The 18,387-nt window shown below is 39.9% G+C and overlaps 1 protein-coding gene across 2 annotated transcripts; it reads left to right on the plus strand.

Moving 5' to 3' along the window:
* Positions 1 to 10,979: 10,979 nt before the first annotated feature.
* Positions 10,980 to 16,425, plus strand: LOC130187162 (protein FAM177A1-like). 2 transcript variants are annotated; one of them, XM_056404525.1, is made up of 5 exons: positions 10,980 to 11,105; positions 13,083 to 13,292; positions 13,514 to 13,580; positions 14,852 to 14,949; positions 15,048 to 16,425. In XM_056404525.1, exons 1-5 carry the CDS (start codon positions 11,037 to 11,039, stop codon positions 15,270 to 15,272), a joined length of 669 nt encoding a protein of 222 aa, XP_056260500.1. In that variant the 5' UTR covers positions 10,980 to 11,036; the 3' UTR covers positions 15,273 to 16,425. The 2 variants fall into 2 exon arrangements, with proteins under 2 accessions (XP_056260500.1, XP_056260501.1); XM_056404526.1 differs by having other exon boundaries at positions 13,083 to 13,286.
* Positions 16,426 to 18,387: the final 1,962 nt, after the last annotated feature.

The following is an 18,387-nucleotide window of genomic DNA, read 5'->3' on the forward strand; positions in this document are numbered from 1 at the left end:
CGCTGTGATAGACACAGGTTCTGTTAGTCTGCTGATGGTATCTCACTGATCTGTGACACAGAAAATGCAAAAACGGAATCAGTGACAAAATCTCCTAAACTCGTACAAATCTCCTTAATATCCTAAATCAAAGCTTGCATCAAATCACAAGGACTCTGTCTGTAGTAATTTTGATTGCAAGAGTGTCATCATATAATATCACAATTGCCTTTTCTGATTAATTGCCCTCCAGATGCATACTGCATACAGCCCAGCACTCAACTCAAGGACGGCCACCTGGCGTCTGCAGTGTGCTGTGAAGAGAGCTGCCTGCTCATCACTGTTTGATCCTGCAAGCGCCAGCAAACCGGTGTTTTATCAGGGCGGCTAATTATAGGCAGAGAAGGATGTGGAAACGGCATCCTGCCTCCAGAGGAACGCGACGTGCCCACACATTTCATTTGTACACACACACACACACACACGTGCCGAGAGGCTTCCACGGGCTGACGTGTGACTGACTGAGGACTGCGCGTGCACACACACACACACACACACACACACACACTCACACAAACACACAGACATAAACATCACAACTTCCTCTGAGGTTCACCACTATCCATCCATCACGGGGAGGGCAGGACAGAGAAATGACACGGGTAACTGCGCCGCTGTGGTTGGTCAGCGACAGAAACATCTCTCTGGCCCCAATTTGGGGTCCTTGAACTCTGCGGTCTTTGTTTGTATCCTCCCATAACCCCAGCTTTCTCTATTGTAAGGAGATTTGTCAAAGTTGAGGGTAGTTTGGAGAGGTAAACATCCACTGGGCTTCGGTGGAAGTCGCTCCTGCATACAGGGGTTACTAGAGTTCATTTGGGGCTGAGTTTACTCGCTATGTTGTTTTTTTTACATAAAGGAATTGTGCCTTTAGCTACAATATTCACAGGAATGGTAATGATCGTTTTTGTTTTATTCATCATGATAAAGTTTTAGGGATAAAAGCTGTTTACATAAATTAGCAAACTTTTGCTGGAGTTCACAGGCAAATAAAATAATAAATTTCTAATTATAAATAATTAACAATAGCCTAATTATTCACTCATGTCTTAATTGCTCTTTATCTACAATGATAATTTGTTAGAGGAAATTAAAATGAATAAGATAGAAAAAACAAATCAAGATTTAAACAGATCAGCAGTGATAAAGGAAAATTTTTCTTTCAGTTTTTGGACAAAATGTCAGAGAGAGTGAAGCTCTGCTCTAATGATAGTCCAACAAACAAATCCTTGGCATAACTACAAAAATCTGGCAGCTGAATTATCAGTTCTAAAGTCAGCACTGAGCATCAGTTCATCTAAACCGAAAAGTGTGTCGGCCTTCAAAACCTCATCCCGTCCGTCTTTTCAGGTTCCTCTTTTATTTGCCAATCACTCAACGTAGGTTCATGGGTAATAAGGTCTGTGCAGAGCTGAAATGAAGATAATCCTCAGATTTTGTGTGCGTGTGTGTGCGTGTGTGTGCGTGTGTGTGTGTGCGTGTGTGTGTGTATGTGTGTGTGTGTGTGTGTGTTGTGTTCAGCCTTCTGTTAGGGCACACTACCAGCATCTCAAGGATGTCAGCAGACGACAGCAGTCTAGCCTTGGATTGCCGACTTTCAGGGCACGAGTCATAAAACCGCTACTCCTGCAGTAAAGCTGCTTTCACCTGCTTTGAGTTTCCTTTTGCATTTTCTCGTGTTTCCTCCGCGCCAAATTTCCAGCATGTTGCAGAGCTCCTCCTTTAAGCACAGTCACGTCATATAAATTATTATAAGTAATTTTTATGGTCATGACAGAGCAGCGTGAGGGGAACTTGGCTCTGCTTTGTAGCAGAGGCCCCTCCGTAGGGCCCCGTAGTGAGCAAGGGATGGAAACATTGATGTGTGCCATTCATCTTAATGTCAGCTGTGTGTATGTCTGTGTTTGTGTGCACATATGTGTGTGTTGTGCTCTATGAATGCATGCATGCGTGTGTGTGTGTGTGTGTGTGTGTGTGTGTGTGTGTGTGTGTGTACGTGTGATGTTTTTTACTGATAGATGTTCTGACTGCACAGTCGTCTTCCAACCTGTCTGAAGAAGAAGAAGAAGCAGCCTGTTTCTGATTTGTGAAGAGCTCAGAAGCTGCAGATGTCAGAAACCAGAACAGTGAGAGGTTTGTGAATCTCTCGCTCCGTCTGTCTCCTCTCCACTTTATACATCAGCTTGCAGATGCAGCACAGTAATGCAAATATTGACATAGTGGGGAAGAGGTCCAGATTTTGTATTTCCATACCCAAACAAAGATCTACAACAATATATATGAATACGAGAGAGCCCTCAAGTGGGACCATGCTGCAAGGGGATTCATGCGCTTTAAATAAAACAGAAGGACTGATTGATTGCAGAGGGGTGACACATTTGATGATGGTGGTGGAGAGCGCTGGCTAACATGTTGCTCCCATAGGTGTTCAAGTGGGTTGAGATCTGGTGACTGTGAAGGCCGTAAAATATGATTCACATTATTTTCATGCTCATCAAACCATTGAGTGACCCCTTGTGCTCTGTGGATGGGGACATGGTCAACCTGGAAGAGACCTCTTCCATCAAGATAGAAAGGTTTCATCATCACTCCGAATCACTCAGAATAACTTGAATCACTTCGTATTGATTTGCAGTGACCCTTCCCTCTAAAGATGATAAGTGGACCCAAACCATGCGAGCAAAATGCCCATCACAGTGTGACAGAACCACCAGATCCCCTCACTGTAGGGGTCAAGCATTCAGGCCACACACACTCGGCTATTTGTGGAGAATATGGTGAAGACTAATGACTCATCACTTTCCACGTCTGTCAACTAAATGCCTGGTGGTTTTTATACCACTGAACTCTCTGTGCATTCATCTTTGTGACGAGGCGTTAAGGCACCCTACTATAATATCCCTCCTTCTGTAACTGTCAACAGGTTTTTTTCTTGTTTTTCCCTACATATCACACTAATGCACAAGCATCACATTCACCAAATATGTGCTGTTGGCCACAATTTAGAACCCTATTTACTGATGTCTTTCCCACAGATCTAAACGCAAACATCACTTTAGAAGAGCTATTTGCAAGCGTTCTCTGCCGCTAAAAATGGTGTCTTTCCAGGAGTGAGTGGTGGTGATTGTCACCATTGGACAAGAGCTTCGGCCATCATTGCACCGCTGCATCCTCAGGGCAGATTGGAGGCTTCAGTGAGCCGCCAGATTAACCCGAAACCTGTCTAAACAGATAAGCTGCTTTTTTAAATGACTTCACATTAGAGGTGCAGGGAGAGCGTTCCACAACTTAGGTGCTGCGGCCTCAAAATCTCCATCACTGCAAGTCATTAAATGGGATGCGTGGGACATGTAGTGGATTTAACTTACTTGACCTGAGAGAGCGAGCTGGGTGTATGGGTGGAGTAAATCAGATATACAGGGGCTTGATTGTGCAGATTCTGTATGTAACAGGATCATCTATTTGACCTATTAAGAACTAGTGGCAGCATACTAGTTAGCTGAGTCTATAAGAGCACCTCCATGCCACTGAAAACTGAAACAGTCAAGAACAGGGACCAGAGCTTAGCGACGAGGACAAACAGAATCTGACAACTGGTGAGCGGAAACAGGGAGGTTATATACAGAGGAGATGAATGGGCACTGTATATGGGAACAGGTGTGTGCAGGGGCAGAAACCAAGCGGAGGGGAGTGGCTGTCTCTGAAATGACATGAGAGTTAGTGGCAATGAGAAGATGGAACTGGCAGAGACAGTAGAGGGAACCATGACAAACAAATGTCTGGAACATACTGAACGTCTCACAAACTCATTCAGCGCTGAGGACACAGAATTTAAAAAAAAAGACTTAAAGTTTCACCTCGAAGAAGTATTTTGAGTCAAGGTGTTTGAACCTGGAAATATTTCAAGTGCATAAATATGTTTTAAATTCAAATAGCACGTTAATGAGTGCCAGCAGTCACAGATAAGTTTTTCTCGCTCGAGGTACACGGCTTTCTCTGCTCGGAGTGAACATTATTATATCCTTGCCCTTTTGCTCTGTTGATTCAGTTGTAATGAGCTGCTTTAATATGTCCATACAGACACTGAGGCCCTGAGTTAACTGGATGTTTTGATGCCTGGACTCAGAATGCAAACATGGGGAAATGAATTTCTGTGATAGGTAGTTTTTCCTGCGGAGGGTGTATTGATAAGAGCAGATAAACACCTTGGAGAGTCGGAGGCGGTGATTAGGATACACAGAAGATGAGGCTCAGATTGTTTTTTTGTGTTAATGAATACAAACACACATTCTTGTTCATACACGTTCACTCGGCGAGGTATGCCTCATTTCTGAAATATGCTCCAGATAAAACACCACGTACACATGCTTCAATGCCAGGATGTTTTTTTTTTCTGTATTATAATTTGGGCACTGTGAACAATTCAAATGCATCTGTTTGAAGCACACACGCCACCGAACTGCAAAAGGCATATAAACCCTTGATATTCTAGTGTCCTTTTCTAGCCTTTCATTCTGCCGTGGCTACACTGGTCGCAAAATAAACCCAAAAGCAGAGTAAGCAATGAGAGTCTTTCATCAGCACAGATGGTGCCCAAATATCCCGTGAAATAGTATTTAATATTCTCCCCCTCTCTCTCTGCTGAAGAGATGCCATCTCATTCCCTTTGTGTTGCTGTAGTACAGTAAGTCATGCCCGTCTGTGTTTACCTTGAAGGCTCCTTCTGCTGGTCATTTTCTACTCTGATATATGCTTTTAAAGGTTTTTAATTTACATTTGACTCCTCAGTTTGGCAAGTTATTTAAACCCCTCCCCCTGAACTGCCATTGTGCCACTGTAACTAGACATGGCAGACCTATCAGGCATTCTCCATGTTGAAGAGGTGATGTTGTGTTAATAGAGACATAGCGTATGCTTGCCACAAACCACGAGTGCACCGAAGTCTCAGCTCCCACACACGCCCCACCTCTTTGCCCATGTTTGGAGACGGCAGAGCAGCTCACTCTGAGCTTCAAAACTGCTCTTCAGAAATCTGCAGGTGACGTCACACAGGCTTTAGTTCGTCTTTATATACATGTTCTGACCTGATCTTTGTGGTATTAGAGGAGGTTTACAGTGCCGCTACTCCCAGCCAAATTTGTTACCTGAGATCGCGTGACGAAAGACGCGCACACATCAGTTAGTCCTCATCCTCGAAGCCTTTTCTCTTGTAACGTTTAAAGTGAAAACATATGGTTTCAACACATGAACATAAATGTAAGCTAAGCAGTACAGCAATAAGCTATACAAGAACAATGTTTACCTTTATTTCCATGTTTTCTACATGGATCATCAGCTGGTGAGGATACAGATGTTTTACCTGAGACTAGCCTCAGTTTATAGATACTTCTCATGTATCAGCATTAACTGAAGTCACAGAGGCAATCATAGGTTTCTCTAAAAGATAATTAACAATGTTTGAAAAACCCAGAGGGTAATCTTTCAGGATCCTCAAAGACTCTTCAAACCATCTGGATGAAAAAATATTTCATAAGCTGTAAGAAAAAAGGATTTTTAACCTCTTTCTCAAGTTTTCTTATTCAGGTTGCTGACTCTGTTTTGATTCAGAATGAGAGGCACAATTTGGTTAAAATCTTTGTTATTGTTCAGTGGAGAGAATATTTTTTCATCAGTACGGGTAAAACAGATGGTTACATCTGCGACTCATCTGTATGCTAAGACATGACCTGCACAAACCGGGGCTAGCCTGCTACATGCAGGTTTGACCTTTGTCTCTCAACACAACATCATGTACGTAGGTGGCCGTCAAGTGTATGTTTAAAGGTATAATGTCTAAGATCGTGCTACTTTATCCACCTCCATAGTGGGCAGCATTTCACCTCTTCGCCCCTGTCCAGTTAATCATTTTGTTGTTTTCCTTCTAATTTATTATTTATATGTGCATTTATTGTTGATAGTTAAAATTGTTGATAGCACAAAATGTCAACATCATACATTTATGCCACTTGAAGTGTTTGTTAGTACGGTTTGTCATTTGCACTAATGATACTTTTCGCTACAGACCAACATTAGATGTTACTCACCGGTCTAAAAGAAAAGCCTCATCTCTTTACTCGCACCAACACACAAGCATTCACCCATGTTTTGCTTCTTTGCAGTTGAACGTGGTTTCTTGTCGGGAGATAAAGATCGCTTTCTTTTTTTTTTTTAGTCGGGAGCTGTAATGTAACTTCAAGCCCAGGAGGAAGCTCTTCTTCTCTGTGAGACTGACTCACACAGCATCTAGTGTGTCTACATGGTATTACAACACGGTCCGGGATGCAGCTAGTTGGTTAGCATGCTCATTTCAGTAGATATCTCTGAAATACAATAGATGGTGGTCTTGGTCATGACATCATCACTGTGGCTCCTTTACATACTATTGACGGTGTTAACTAAACTTCTTCAGATCTTACACATTACACCTTTAAGACCTATTACAAAATTTTAAAAAGGAGTCATTAAAATGTCTCCCAGAAATGCTGTTTTTTTTAACCAACTCATTGAGTTAAAACTAGCTTGATTAGCTAGCTAGCTATAGTTGATCAAATGTGCAAGTAACATACCGGCTGTTAAATTCAGCAATCGTCAGCTAAATATGAGAAGCCTGCTGAAATTATTTAAAATTTGAAGTGGTAATTCTGCCACTGTTATGCAACAATGTAAGTAATCTTAAGTCTACAAATGGGCACAGCATCGCAGTCCTGCAGAACTAAGCATATTGCATGTATGAGATGGATGGTCTGGCTCTTGCCAATACAAGAGTCTTTTAATTTTTTTTCATGGATAATGCAGAATTATTTAAAATATAACTCTTTTTTCTGATCAGTTGGTGAGAGGAATTCAACTGTATGAGTAACATCATTAACTAATTCAGCCATTCAGTGTGACTAAGAGAGCACAATAGCTGCTGGGCATGTGCTGTAAGTGTTAAGACATTCAGGAAAGTGTCGAACTGTCAAGAGTTAAGGCAAGATGAAAAAAAAAAGTGATTCACTCTCTGTCTGACTAATGACTTTCATTAGTGGTGGAAAATGGGGGGTCAAAGCAGAAAGAAATAAAGTAGCCTGTGAAAAAGATTATTTTATTTGATTGATTTATTTTTTCATGGAAGCGTGCCATGGTGTCCGCAGGGTATTTACTGCCTGGATGTAACCATAGGAAATATACATTATATTTCTGTTGTTTTTGTTGTCTGTTGCCATGTTTTGCAGAGCAGTTAACAACGCTCCTACAGTCTCAGTGAAAAGCATGTGTGAGGCCATATAGTCCTTTAACTATCTGGAAGCAATGGGCCAGTGAGAGGGATGATTCATGTTGACAGCAGAGCTCATATCACCCAGGGTGTAAAAGGGACATTGCTGGAAGGGAACGTACCATAATATGGATGCCATCATTAAAAGCTGGGAGAGACTTCTGCTTAGCATGAAGCAGAGATAGACACTACACACATATTGTACAAAACTACACATGTATACACAAAATACAGAAACGTAGGGTGCACAGAACTCTATCTCTCCTGCATGTACACGCTCTATTTCCACAATTTGCAGAGCTTGCACTGGACACCTGAATAAACTTTGCTCAAGGTTTAGGAATAATAGCTCCATGCAATCCTAATATCTGCACCCATTCCATCATTTGAAAGTCATTATATTGGAACTGATTTTATAAATATGCTCTTATCCAGTCTGGGCAGTCAAATCAGTGGGTCTTTATTTAAACATAAACAATTTTCTCCCAAAGCCAGGAGAGGTGAACAACTCCACAAACCTGGCTTTTTCCACCTTATTTGGTGCAGATGAATCAAATCCTCGGCTGTTTACCCTCTTGTTTTAGCCTCCCGTCAGGACTGGAGAATGCTCCAATCAAATAAGATCTGCATGAAACAACAGCTCCGAAATGGGGACTTTCAAGTAAATCCTGGAGAGGGCAATTTAAGGTGAGAATCCAATCAAAGAATGTACTGTCTCTTACAAAACCCATAATAAACTTGATTAACTGATTCTTTTTGGCTGCTATAATTTTCCTTCTCCTGTCCAAATGCCTCCCAGACCATCACTTTGTAGTTTTAAAGTCATTGTGAAATTAAAAATAACTTCCAGATATTAACTATGTGTCTGTCCTTGCTTCTATTAAAAGTATTTTGTGGGGAAAATGACGTGTCAGTGGCTACAAATGGTGGATGAACAGGCACATAATACAGAAATCCATCTATTTATACAGAATTTGGGACCAGCAGCTTCTCAAAGTTCATTTACTTGCAACATCATATAACAATAACCTTTTTCTAAGACACATCAGATGCATCCCAGTGGTTGTGATTTACCCTTTTGTGAAATCCATAATTTCTGACAGCTCAAGATTAATAATGTTTTGTGCAATAAGCAGCTGACCTGAGCAATCGTGTGACTGATTACAAATAGTCTGCTTAAATGCCGCTGTCAGTTGTTAATGGGAAACAAGAATGAAAAACTGCAACACAATTTCTGATTTGGGCTAATCCAAACAAAGCAGGTGAGAAGAGGTGAAGCTGTAAATCCTTCGAGAGCACAAATTTAATATCCACAGAAATGGAGAATGGTGCTAAGAGACGCTAAGCATGAAGGGATCCAGGGATTTTCTGGAAATGAGGAAGCATATTTTGGCTCCTAACTAATAAAACTGTTACAAAATGTAGCTGATTTCCTCATGCACCTCAAGCAAACATTTATGTGAAGCCACAAAATGAGGCTGACATGCACTTTTTATGGGGAGACTCCAGCATTTACTTCTGGTGACATCATAGGTCTGAGAGTCAGTTCTTTGGTTTTGTAGCCTCCAGTAAATTCTCCCCGTTGAAGTTACTTTGCAGCTCTCCAGGGTGAGAGAAGGTATCTAAACAGGGTGATTGATTATTTAATGTGCAGATATACGGGTTCCTGTCGGTGATTTGTAAAAATAAGACCCAAATAATTCACTGCCCATTCAGAGACAGTTAGCTGCCTCAGAGAAGTCAGCGTTAAATGGAGCTCTACTGACATCTAGTGTTGAAAAGTAAAATTAGGTTGGGACAGGCTGATACAAAGATAATGCTGCAGGATGGAAGAAATTTTATTTATTGTCACTGCAGTGTTAATTTGTTAGCATCATTTTTGTTGTAGCTGCATGAGATGAAGCTGATTTTAATGACTACTTACTATAAAGTTTTTGGCTGTTTGATCTGCAAGAACCGCCTCTTTATGAAGACATTTGATTTGATAACTTAGTTCTAAAGCTCTATTTTACAGTGCAGTAACCTGTTTTTAATTTAAAGGAACTTGTTTAGAAAAATGTCCTAGAAATTAGCATCTGTATCTCCAAACATGAAAGAATAAGGCATTGTTGATGCACTAAAACAATGAAAAAGCGAATTATACATAAAGTGATTGAAACTAGCTGATTTGAGTTGAAAGCAGGTAGAACTATTTCTAAGACATTTGATTTATTTTCTTTTAAGAAAGTAAAACTTAATGGGCCTAATTCTCAAAGAAAATGATTAGATCAAAATCAGAGGCTGAACACATTTTTTGGAAACAAAATAATTTGTAAAATAAATAGTACTCAGATAATTGTAATGGAGTAGAGGTGGTGTAGTATAAAGTAGCATAAGATGGAACTAAGTGAAGTACAAGTACTTCAGCAATATACTTGAGTACAGTGGTTGATTAAAATGTTCAAGGATCAAGATTTTTTTTTTTTAAAAATCTAACATCTCTACTTTTGACTGAGCTCTCAACTTCACACAAGAAATGTTAATGATATTCACTTCAAACAGACTCTGAATTTCCCAGAGCCCATTGGGCCCCTGAGCCTGTGTTCAGCCTGTTCAGTATTCCATCCATGGCTGAAATGTGGATTTACATCAATTTACTCTAAACTCTTTCTTAAGTATAAAGTTTCCTTGCTCAGACAGTTTTAATCAGGTTTACTATGATACTGTAGTTTATGCTTTTGTGTTCTTAGACATTGAGCAGAAATTCCCAGAGCTTACAAGTCTGGAACATAGGCCCTTTTCACAGCAGACATTTTGACTTGTCATAGTAGGAAAGACACAGATGTTACTGATAATATTAACGATGGCTCTGCTCTATTTGAGTGCAAGAGTAAACTGTGACAGTGAGCCAGCATTTGCAATACCAGGACCATAAAACTGAAGCAGCTATATGTAACTCAGCCATCATTTGTTTTGTTATTTACACCTTTGCTTTTTCTGCTGTGACATGACAAAGTGTAGTCTGAGAAAAAGGCCTAAATTCCAAACCTGTACTCAATGTTTAGGAATTCAAAAGCATGAAGAGGTCTAGTGGAAGAATATAACACTAATATTTTAGTGAAAGAATAAAGGCAGCAAAAAAAATAAAATATGGAAAAATAAAACACCAGAATACAATAATTTACATTTACCACCTAACATTTACCCATTTGCCACACTCTTTTATCCAAAGCAACTTACAAATGTAGGACATCAGAAAGCTTCAATGCAGTTGGAAACCTTAGTATAAGTATTAAGAACTACATCTATTTAATAAGTGCAAGGGGATTGTATAAAGAAGTGCTAGTTAGACATGTTAGGACACACAATATAACTCGAAATAAAAAGGTACTCAACCATAATTATTATAGAAATAAAAATGTCGTTATTAATATTTTCCAATGTTAAATGAGACATTAGCTCTGTAGTAGCTACTAGTTCTATTTTCTTTTTTGAAATGTCACAATAAATTTTGAGACATTATTTAGCAGCAGCATGAAGTACAAACAAAAATAATTTAACTTTACCTAAAGGATAAATACTACAATGATTGGGATACCAGTGCATCTCCATGGACGTTACGTTACGTACGTAACGGGGACTAACGGCACTTCCGGTTGTGGGTGTGCGGCGCAGAGACGTTGTTGTGGGTGCAGCATCCAGAGATACAGAGAAGACGGCGACAATGGCCGATATATCACTGTATCTCACTAACGTTAATGTGTCGATAGGACAGAACATGGCTGTGCAGCAGGTCGGTAAATAGTTTACTCTCTTCTCACCACATCTTCGCGTTTTGTTTGCTGAATGTCGCTAATGATGTCGCTCAGTGTCTATGTTAACTGGTGGTCATGATGTCTGGTGATTTTAATTATTTTATTTTTTTTAACGGTTTAGCCTTTAGGAACAAATTCCAAATGTTAATAGTCGCAGATTCGTCATATCCGTGAAAATTGTGTTAGCCAAAACTGACGTTAAAAATGACAAATGACAAAACACGCACGTTAATTCTCCACGTCATAAACTTCCTTAAGACCAAGCCTTTAACAAAAATTACAAAATAAATAATTATGTTATTAATTGGGATTCATATCACCTGGTGTAAAGGGCGGGTAGTTCACCTGTAGCTGCCCTACACGGTCAGCCACAAGGGCTGGTGAAACGTTGTAAATAAATCATAATAGGATTTGAACGTTATTTTACCTCAGATATTTCTGGTGTTGAACACTTAAATAAAATTATATGTAGGTCAAGGTGCATTAAGAGCAGGTCATATCAGAGATCAAATCCCGTCTACACGTATGTAAGAGATGTGGCAGACACCAAATTATCAGATGCATTTTCGAGAAAAGCAGAGACTATGCATTGTTTCATATTTCATTTACACAATAAATTTAGCTTGAAATACACAATCACTGGATAAACTCAAATAGAGTAGGCATTGTTTGACAAGGGACTCTTATTTTGTCCATCAAATGCAAAGCACATGCAGAGCAACAAAAGTCCCTGTCAACAGGTGGTTGACCAACACAGCTCCAGAGGAGCTAGCTCCCACAAAGACTGCACTCTGGCTGTTCCATAATTAAGACATTAATCAACTCCAAGTGCTCCAAACTTGCCTTACCCATTGCACATATGTTAACCACACAGTCCTAACAATCATCTGTTGATTACAGATAGTCTGTTTTTTTCCTGAAATAAATAGCACTTCCATTACAATAACTACTGAAAACAAATTATAAACCAAGCCGTTTCCTTGATTAGCTTTTGGACCATTTCCATTCTAAGATGGCTGATCCCCTGCACATGAAAGGGAAGGTCCATCACTTCCTCCTTAAAAATCATGTCTGTCAACTTCCCCAAGAAATAAGTTGTGGATAAATAGAAGCTTAACAAACTCAGTCATGTGTTTATCTGAAGTGATGAAAGATGAAAAGCACATTCACTTACTTTCCACAGAGCAACAGCACATTGATTGATTGTTGCGGTAGTTCAATTTTTAGCTAAGTAATTGTACAATTGCAATTTCCAAAATTATGTTATTTGGCACCGGTGTGTAAATGCCTCAAAAACAAATAGTTGAATGTGGTTGGTATGTGCTTGGGTTTTGCTATGTAAGGGAATCATTTGTTTTTGAGGTAGCACCTGTCTCTGTTAAGGTGTATTGTGTTTTAACATTTGAAAACAGGATCTAGGTAGGTAAAGCAGGGCGTCAGTTAAGCAGATCGGAAGCACAACAAGGACGGGGCCTGACCGAGCTTTATGTCAATGAGACGCATCGTTCAGAATCCAGTCATGGGGCTCGATCAATTATTTTATTTTTTGGGCTAGCATCCTTGTTGACACAAGGATACATTTTACATTAACTGGTGATGTTACTTTTCTTTGCGAGGCCTTCGATATGTTGTTACACTTCACAGACACATTTAGGCTTACTATTCCAGAAAATGATCAATCTGCCAATGTCAACATCTGGAGCACAAGGATTGGAATATGTAAACAAACATCACCAGACAACATGACCACCAGTTAAACTGGAACATCTGTAGATTGTTGACACTTGTCAGCAATGTCCTGAGAATCTGGTTGGTCATACTATTACACAAGAAATGGATTTTCTTTTTTTTTTTCATCCCCACAACTTGCAAAAGTATTTTAATCCTAACTTGAGTCACTCCTTTACCCGTAATAGTACACAATGTCCTTGTGTTTGACTGTGATGTCTTCTCAGACTCCAAACCTGAGTAGGGACTTTGAGTGTGTGGAGCTGGGGGAGCAGGAAAAGAGAGAAGAGCAGCAGCAGAGGGAGAAGGTTCCTCGCAGGATCATCCATTTCTCCAGCGGGGAGACCATGGAGGAGTACAGCACTGACGAGGAGGAGGGAGAGGACAAGGAGCCAGAGAGGAAAGACCTGCTGTCCTCCCCGGTCGATGCGGTGAGGGTGAGGAATAGTGGAGGGATGGGGAATTCATGTGTGCGTGTGTGTGTGTACAAGAAGCTAAATGAGGACAAGGGAAATGATGAAGAAAGGGTTGTGTGTGAGAGTGTGAGAAGGACAAGGAATTTTTGTTTTCTGAGTAAATAATTCAAATGAGAAGCAGCAGCGGCATAAATGTAGTTCTTTACATAAGTGTCACAGTGACTGTACTTTTTTGTTTGCAGTCAAAGATGACTTGGGGTCCCTACTTCTGGTTTCACATGTGGAGAGCTGCCACATCCACTATTTCAGGTTTGTTCATTAAGTCTTTATTTACAACCTGAGGGTGGTAGAGGGCCTGTATCACACAAGACTAGTGAGTTACTCAGCTATGTTTGGGTTTAACTGTTTTTTTGTATCTTGGTGATGGCTTTCTTTTGACTGAGGTAGATCATCCCCAGGGTAACCTCAGAGAATAAGATCGCATCATTCTCACAGGACCTTGGCATATTATTGTATTTACAATTGAGTAACTAGTAATAAAAAGAAAAACTACCACTAGGATCATTTTGCCAACCATGGTAATTATGTCAGAAATAGAAGAAACATTTTTACACAACCGTGAGTCCAAGCTGGCTTTAAAAAGTGCTTCTAACAAGCAGAGACTAATGGTAATTATAGCTGCATATGAACTGCACACCATGTTTCACATTATTGTTCACTTTTATTCATTTTAGTTTGTTTTTCATGAAATTAAAAAAGAAAAAAAAACACCAAAATGTTACTGTGTAAAATAAATGGATGATCTTATTATCTGTTTATGGATAATTAGTTTATTTTTACAAACTTATTTTAGAAATTAGAAATAAAAAATCCTACCAGCACAGCGTTGCTCACTAGCGTCTTCCTGCATTTTTAGTCAGTAGCTAAGTTTACTGAAAGGCCAGCAGGGCAATGCAATGGGTCAAACTGATGCTGGACCAAAAGGCAAACTACTTCAGACTGTCAGTTGCGCGTTTAGACTGTGAGTTTTAGATATGAAGAGGTCAGTATAGTTCAAATGTTACATTTTTCCCATGTTTAATTTAATTTAATAAAAGGTGACAGCTTTAGTCAATGTAGGAATTCCCCCCATTTTTTTCATCATATTCTATATATTTTATACCACTTCTTGCTGCTACACTGATCTAATTTTCTGTAGGTATCATCACTGTTTGATGTCGTATCATATTAAGCATTTCACAGCTCTGATGATGCTGCATTTGATAACCAACTTTGTGATACCACAGTTATCCAGGATCACCACTGTTACCACTGAAGCAGTAGTCCTGTACACATATTGGAAAACTCAATAAAAAAAAACTCAATTCTGACAAAATATGAATTACCGATGCTGCTGACCGTAAACTCTGTATTTGTGTAGTTAACAAAAGATTGCACCTAGAATACTGATTTTTGTACTGAATTGAACTAAACTGGAATGGTTAAAGTCATTGGTTATTCCAAGCAGGGTGGTGCACCATTAGGGGAGGATGTTTTGTGTTGGCTTGTATTATATCCAACGTCTCCTTATTATTTTCCAGCATGTGACTACCTAGGGGAGAGGATGGCCTCCCTCTTTGGGATTACATCAGCCAAATATCAGTACGCCATTGATGAATACTACCGGATGAAGAAAGAGGTATACTGCAAGGATGTTCTCTAGTTGTTAGAGCATGTTATTGTGGTATTGAATTGGTTAATCAGCTGACATAATTCCCTCTTATGTCCCTGTGTCAGAGGGAGGAAGAGAAAGAGGAAAGCCGCTTGTCAGAAGAAGCAGAACGATCCTTCGACCAGCTACAATCTCAGGAAGACGAGGACGAGCCAATCACCATGACAGACCAACCAGAGGTATCCGCCACCTCCGCCTCCGCTCACCCTGATGTGACCTATCAGATCGAGAATGAAAATCAGGTGCCTTCAAGCACCATCAGAGTCCCTGCTATCGTCACGGCAACCTAAAAATCCCTAGAAAAGGACGTTTGAGCTTTCTTGTGTGTTTGTTTATTAGAGAAGGAACACCATCTTGTTTCACCAAGCACCGTTTGGTTTGTGTATGACACAGCTTTAGATGGGCAGTGCTGCTGTATGGTGGTTGTTCGGCAAGGACAGTGGTGGTGGAGTTACTCCTCTGACTACGAGGTGTCCCTTTCCAACAGTGTAGCAGCTGATAAAGTAACTGCTGGATAATGTAGCAACATCTTGTTATGAAAAACATACAATAAGAGTCAGAAGATGTGCCAGTTCATCTGCTCATGCATTGTGTTGTTTACATTTTTTGCCCATTCAGACCAACAGTTTACCATTTCGGCTCATTATTGCATTATCCAACACTTGAGGCTTTGTTAGTTGCTACAGCAGCCTCCCAAATGTGAACGTTTGCTGTGGAGTGAAGGTCATATGTTGCTCCCCTGTGCCTCTGATGGACCGGACACTGTGCCTAAATCACCAATACAGCCAAGTCAGTGCCAGATCTAGACTAAACATATATTTGAAAATGATTTGAAGTGTTTAAAGACATAAATTAGCCTTTGATTTTAGCGTTTACACTCAACTTTGGGTAAAGTTTTTCAAATATCTGATGCGTTTAACAGCTATTTTGTCCAGATCTGGTCAAAATGGTGCATTCTTGATACACCTGGCTGCACCAAAGAGCTAGCCATTTTAACACGCCCTCACCTGTTTAATTGTTGTCTGTATTAATGTTTATTAAGCTTGTATTGCACTGAATGTCTGTGGGAGCACTGAGCAGATTTTGCCTCGGTTATCAAATCATGTGTGGACCACGAGACTAACAGACATTTTGTTAAAAAAAAAAATATGAAAACGGGTTTAGGTGTTCCATGTTGCTCTTCCTGTCTGCCTCATCTACTACAGAACATACAGTAGTAGATGTGGTGTGTAGGCCTTTGATAATGGCAGGGAGCATTGTTACACTAAGTCTGTATAAAGACATGCAAACTTACATTTTTAACATTTTTTGGTACAATTTTTTATATTTATGTATTTATTTTACCAAACTGACTGCACTTAATTTATGCATCTTTTTCTATTGTTTTAATAAGCAACACTGTAATGAATCCTTAATAAAGTCATGGTTATTGTCTGACTTTCATACTCGTCTGTGTGACAGTTTTTCATTTCAAAATAGCAATCATCAAGTTAAACAGGTCTTATTTTCCTAAGTCAATGTTGGCAGCTCTGCCTTCCTGTCTGCCTGCTGAGAGACTCATTGTGGTGCTACAGTGTGAGTGATGTGACTGATCTTTGTTGGTGGTAACAAAGAGCTTGTGTTGCTCTGTGCGCAGACTGCTCTGAGGTCAGAGACCCTGTCCACTCGCCGCACAATGTCACCATTCTCAGGTCAGAGTGGGTTCCTGTGGTCCTGAATGACCCCCACAGCAGTCACGCCCTCACTGCAACAGACACACAACAGTCAACATGACTGTTCACTAACGGTCAGTGTGCAGAGTGATAGCTGGTAGGTGTGACAGTGGAGTGAACATGGACATAAACTTCTGTTACAGCAAGTGATTTGTAACAGCAATAGTGAATGGTTTTTGTGTGTGTGTTTTATTTCATGTGTCCATGACTTCAGTCACAATGGTCATGTACAAGACTGTACACTGCAAACATCTCCATCTTATCAGTAGTTTTGATGATAAAGGTCTAATTTTCTTTAAACAAGTAGAAAAACTGGTTTCCAATACAAACCAAATCCCTGTTCTAAGACTTCTATGAGGATAGAATCACGCAGACTGTTGTACTAGAATCAAGAAAATGACTTCTGAAAAAAATACTAGAAAGCGGATTTAAAATCGTGATCACTGATTTTTTATGCCTCAGCACCAGCGACAGCCAGGGCTGGAGGCATCTTTATTTTCTTGTTGTCCATTCATCCATCGCCCCATTTTCGTGAAGGCGATATCTTAGTAACACCTTGAGGGAACTTCTTCGAATTTGGCACAAACATTAATTTGGACTCAAGGATGAACTGATTACATTTGGGCGGTCAAAGGTCAAAGGTCATTGTGACCTCACAATACACATTTTTTGGCCATAACTCACAAATGCATACACTAATTGTGACACAATTAAATAAAATGAGGTGATGAAAGGTCAATGTCACTGTGACATCATAATGTCATACACTCAGTTTGTGGCTCAGGAAAGTTGATATAGTCCATTGACCATATTTCCTGTGACTCGCTGGCTGGCAGAGGCATACAACCACGTTTTAGTTTTTCATTTGTTTTGAAGGAATAATTCAACATTTTGGGAAATATGGTTGTTGGCTTTCTTTCATAGTTGGATGAGAAGATAAATACCACTCTCACATATTATAGTAAATATGCAGCTACAGCCATGAGTTATTAAAATCCCAGTTTAACAAGTCATTTAAAAATGGTTTTACTTATTTCCATGACATTTCCTGACAAATTAGAGCTTCAAATTAGACTGAATAAAGCTTGTTGCCAGTATTTTAGGACTTAATGAAAGGCTAAATGATTTATGATGGAAATGTTTGGCAGTGCCTGTGACAGGAAAGCTATGTTTCCCTTTCAGCATAATAGCTGTTTTCTGGAAAAACAGAAAAACTGGGGTTAGGCAGGATGTGAAATTATACATTTGGACACTTTCAAACTATGCAAACTCACAAACAAGATATGAGAGCAAAGCCTGTTAGTGGGTGACCCTCCATGTGGTGGCTGAATAGATGGTACACCACGTCATTATGGTGGTGCCACGATGAGACAGCTCATCTCTAATAGTCACATAGTGAAGTCAAGCCATGCCACAGGCCACACAAGACAGCCTCACACATCATCCACACTGACAGACAATACCACCCACTGACAGCCTGCACAGCCCAGTACACAGAGTCATGTTACACTGCTGCCAGTTCATCATGCTGCTATACATAATTCAAAAACACGGACGGGGCAGATTTCTTTAATTATGTTTTCAATCTGAGATAGCACAGATAAATATTTTTGTTAAAGAGCATAAATGGAGATGTGAGCCTGAAGGCAAGGCCAAGCCAGCTCATCTGCTTTAATTGAAATACATTCAAATT

This window comes from Seriola aureovittata, chromosome 19, assembly GCF_021018895.1.
Source record: "Seriola aureovittata isolate HTS-2021-v1 ecotype China chromosome 19, ASM2101889v1, whole genome shotgun sequence".
Lineage (NCBI taxonomy): Eukaryota > Metazoa > Chordata > Actinopteri > Carangiformes > Carangidae > Seriola > Seriola aureovittata.

Bases quoted from the DNA above. Each gene is read 5' to 3' on its own strand.
- LOC130187162 (XM_056404525.1), top strand. From the start codon at position 11,037: ATGGCCGATATATCACTGTATCTCACTAACGTTAATGTGTCGATAGGA. The intron at 11,106-13,082 runs GTCGGTAAATAG...ATGTCTTCTCAG, and splicing joins AGAACATGGCTGTGCAGCAG to ACTCCAAACCTGAGTAGGGA. The intron at 13,581-14,851 runs GTTTGTTCATTA...ATTATTTTCCAG, and splicing joins TGCCACATCCACTATTTCAG to CATGTGACTACCTAGGGGAG.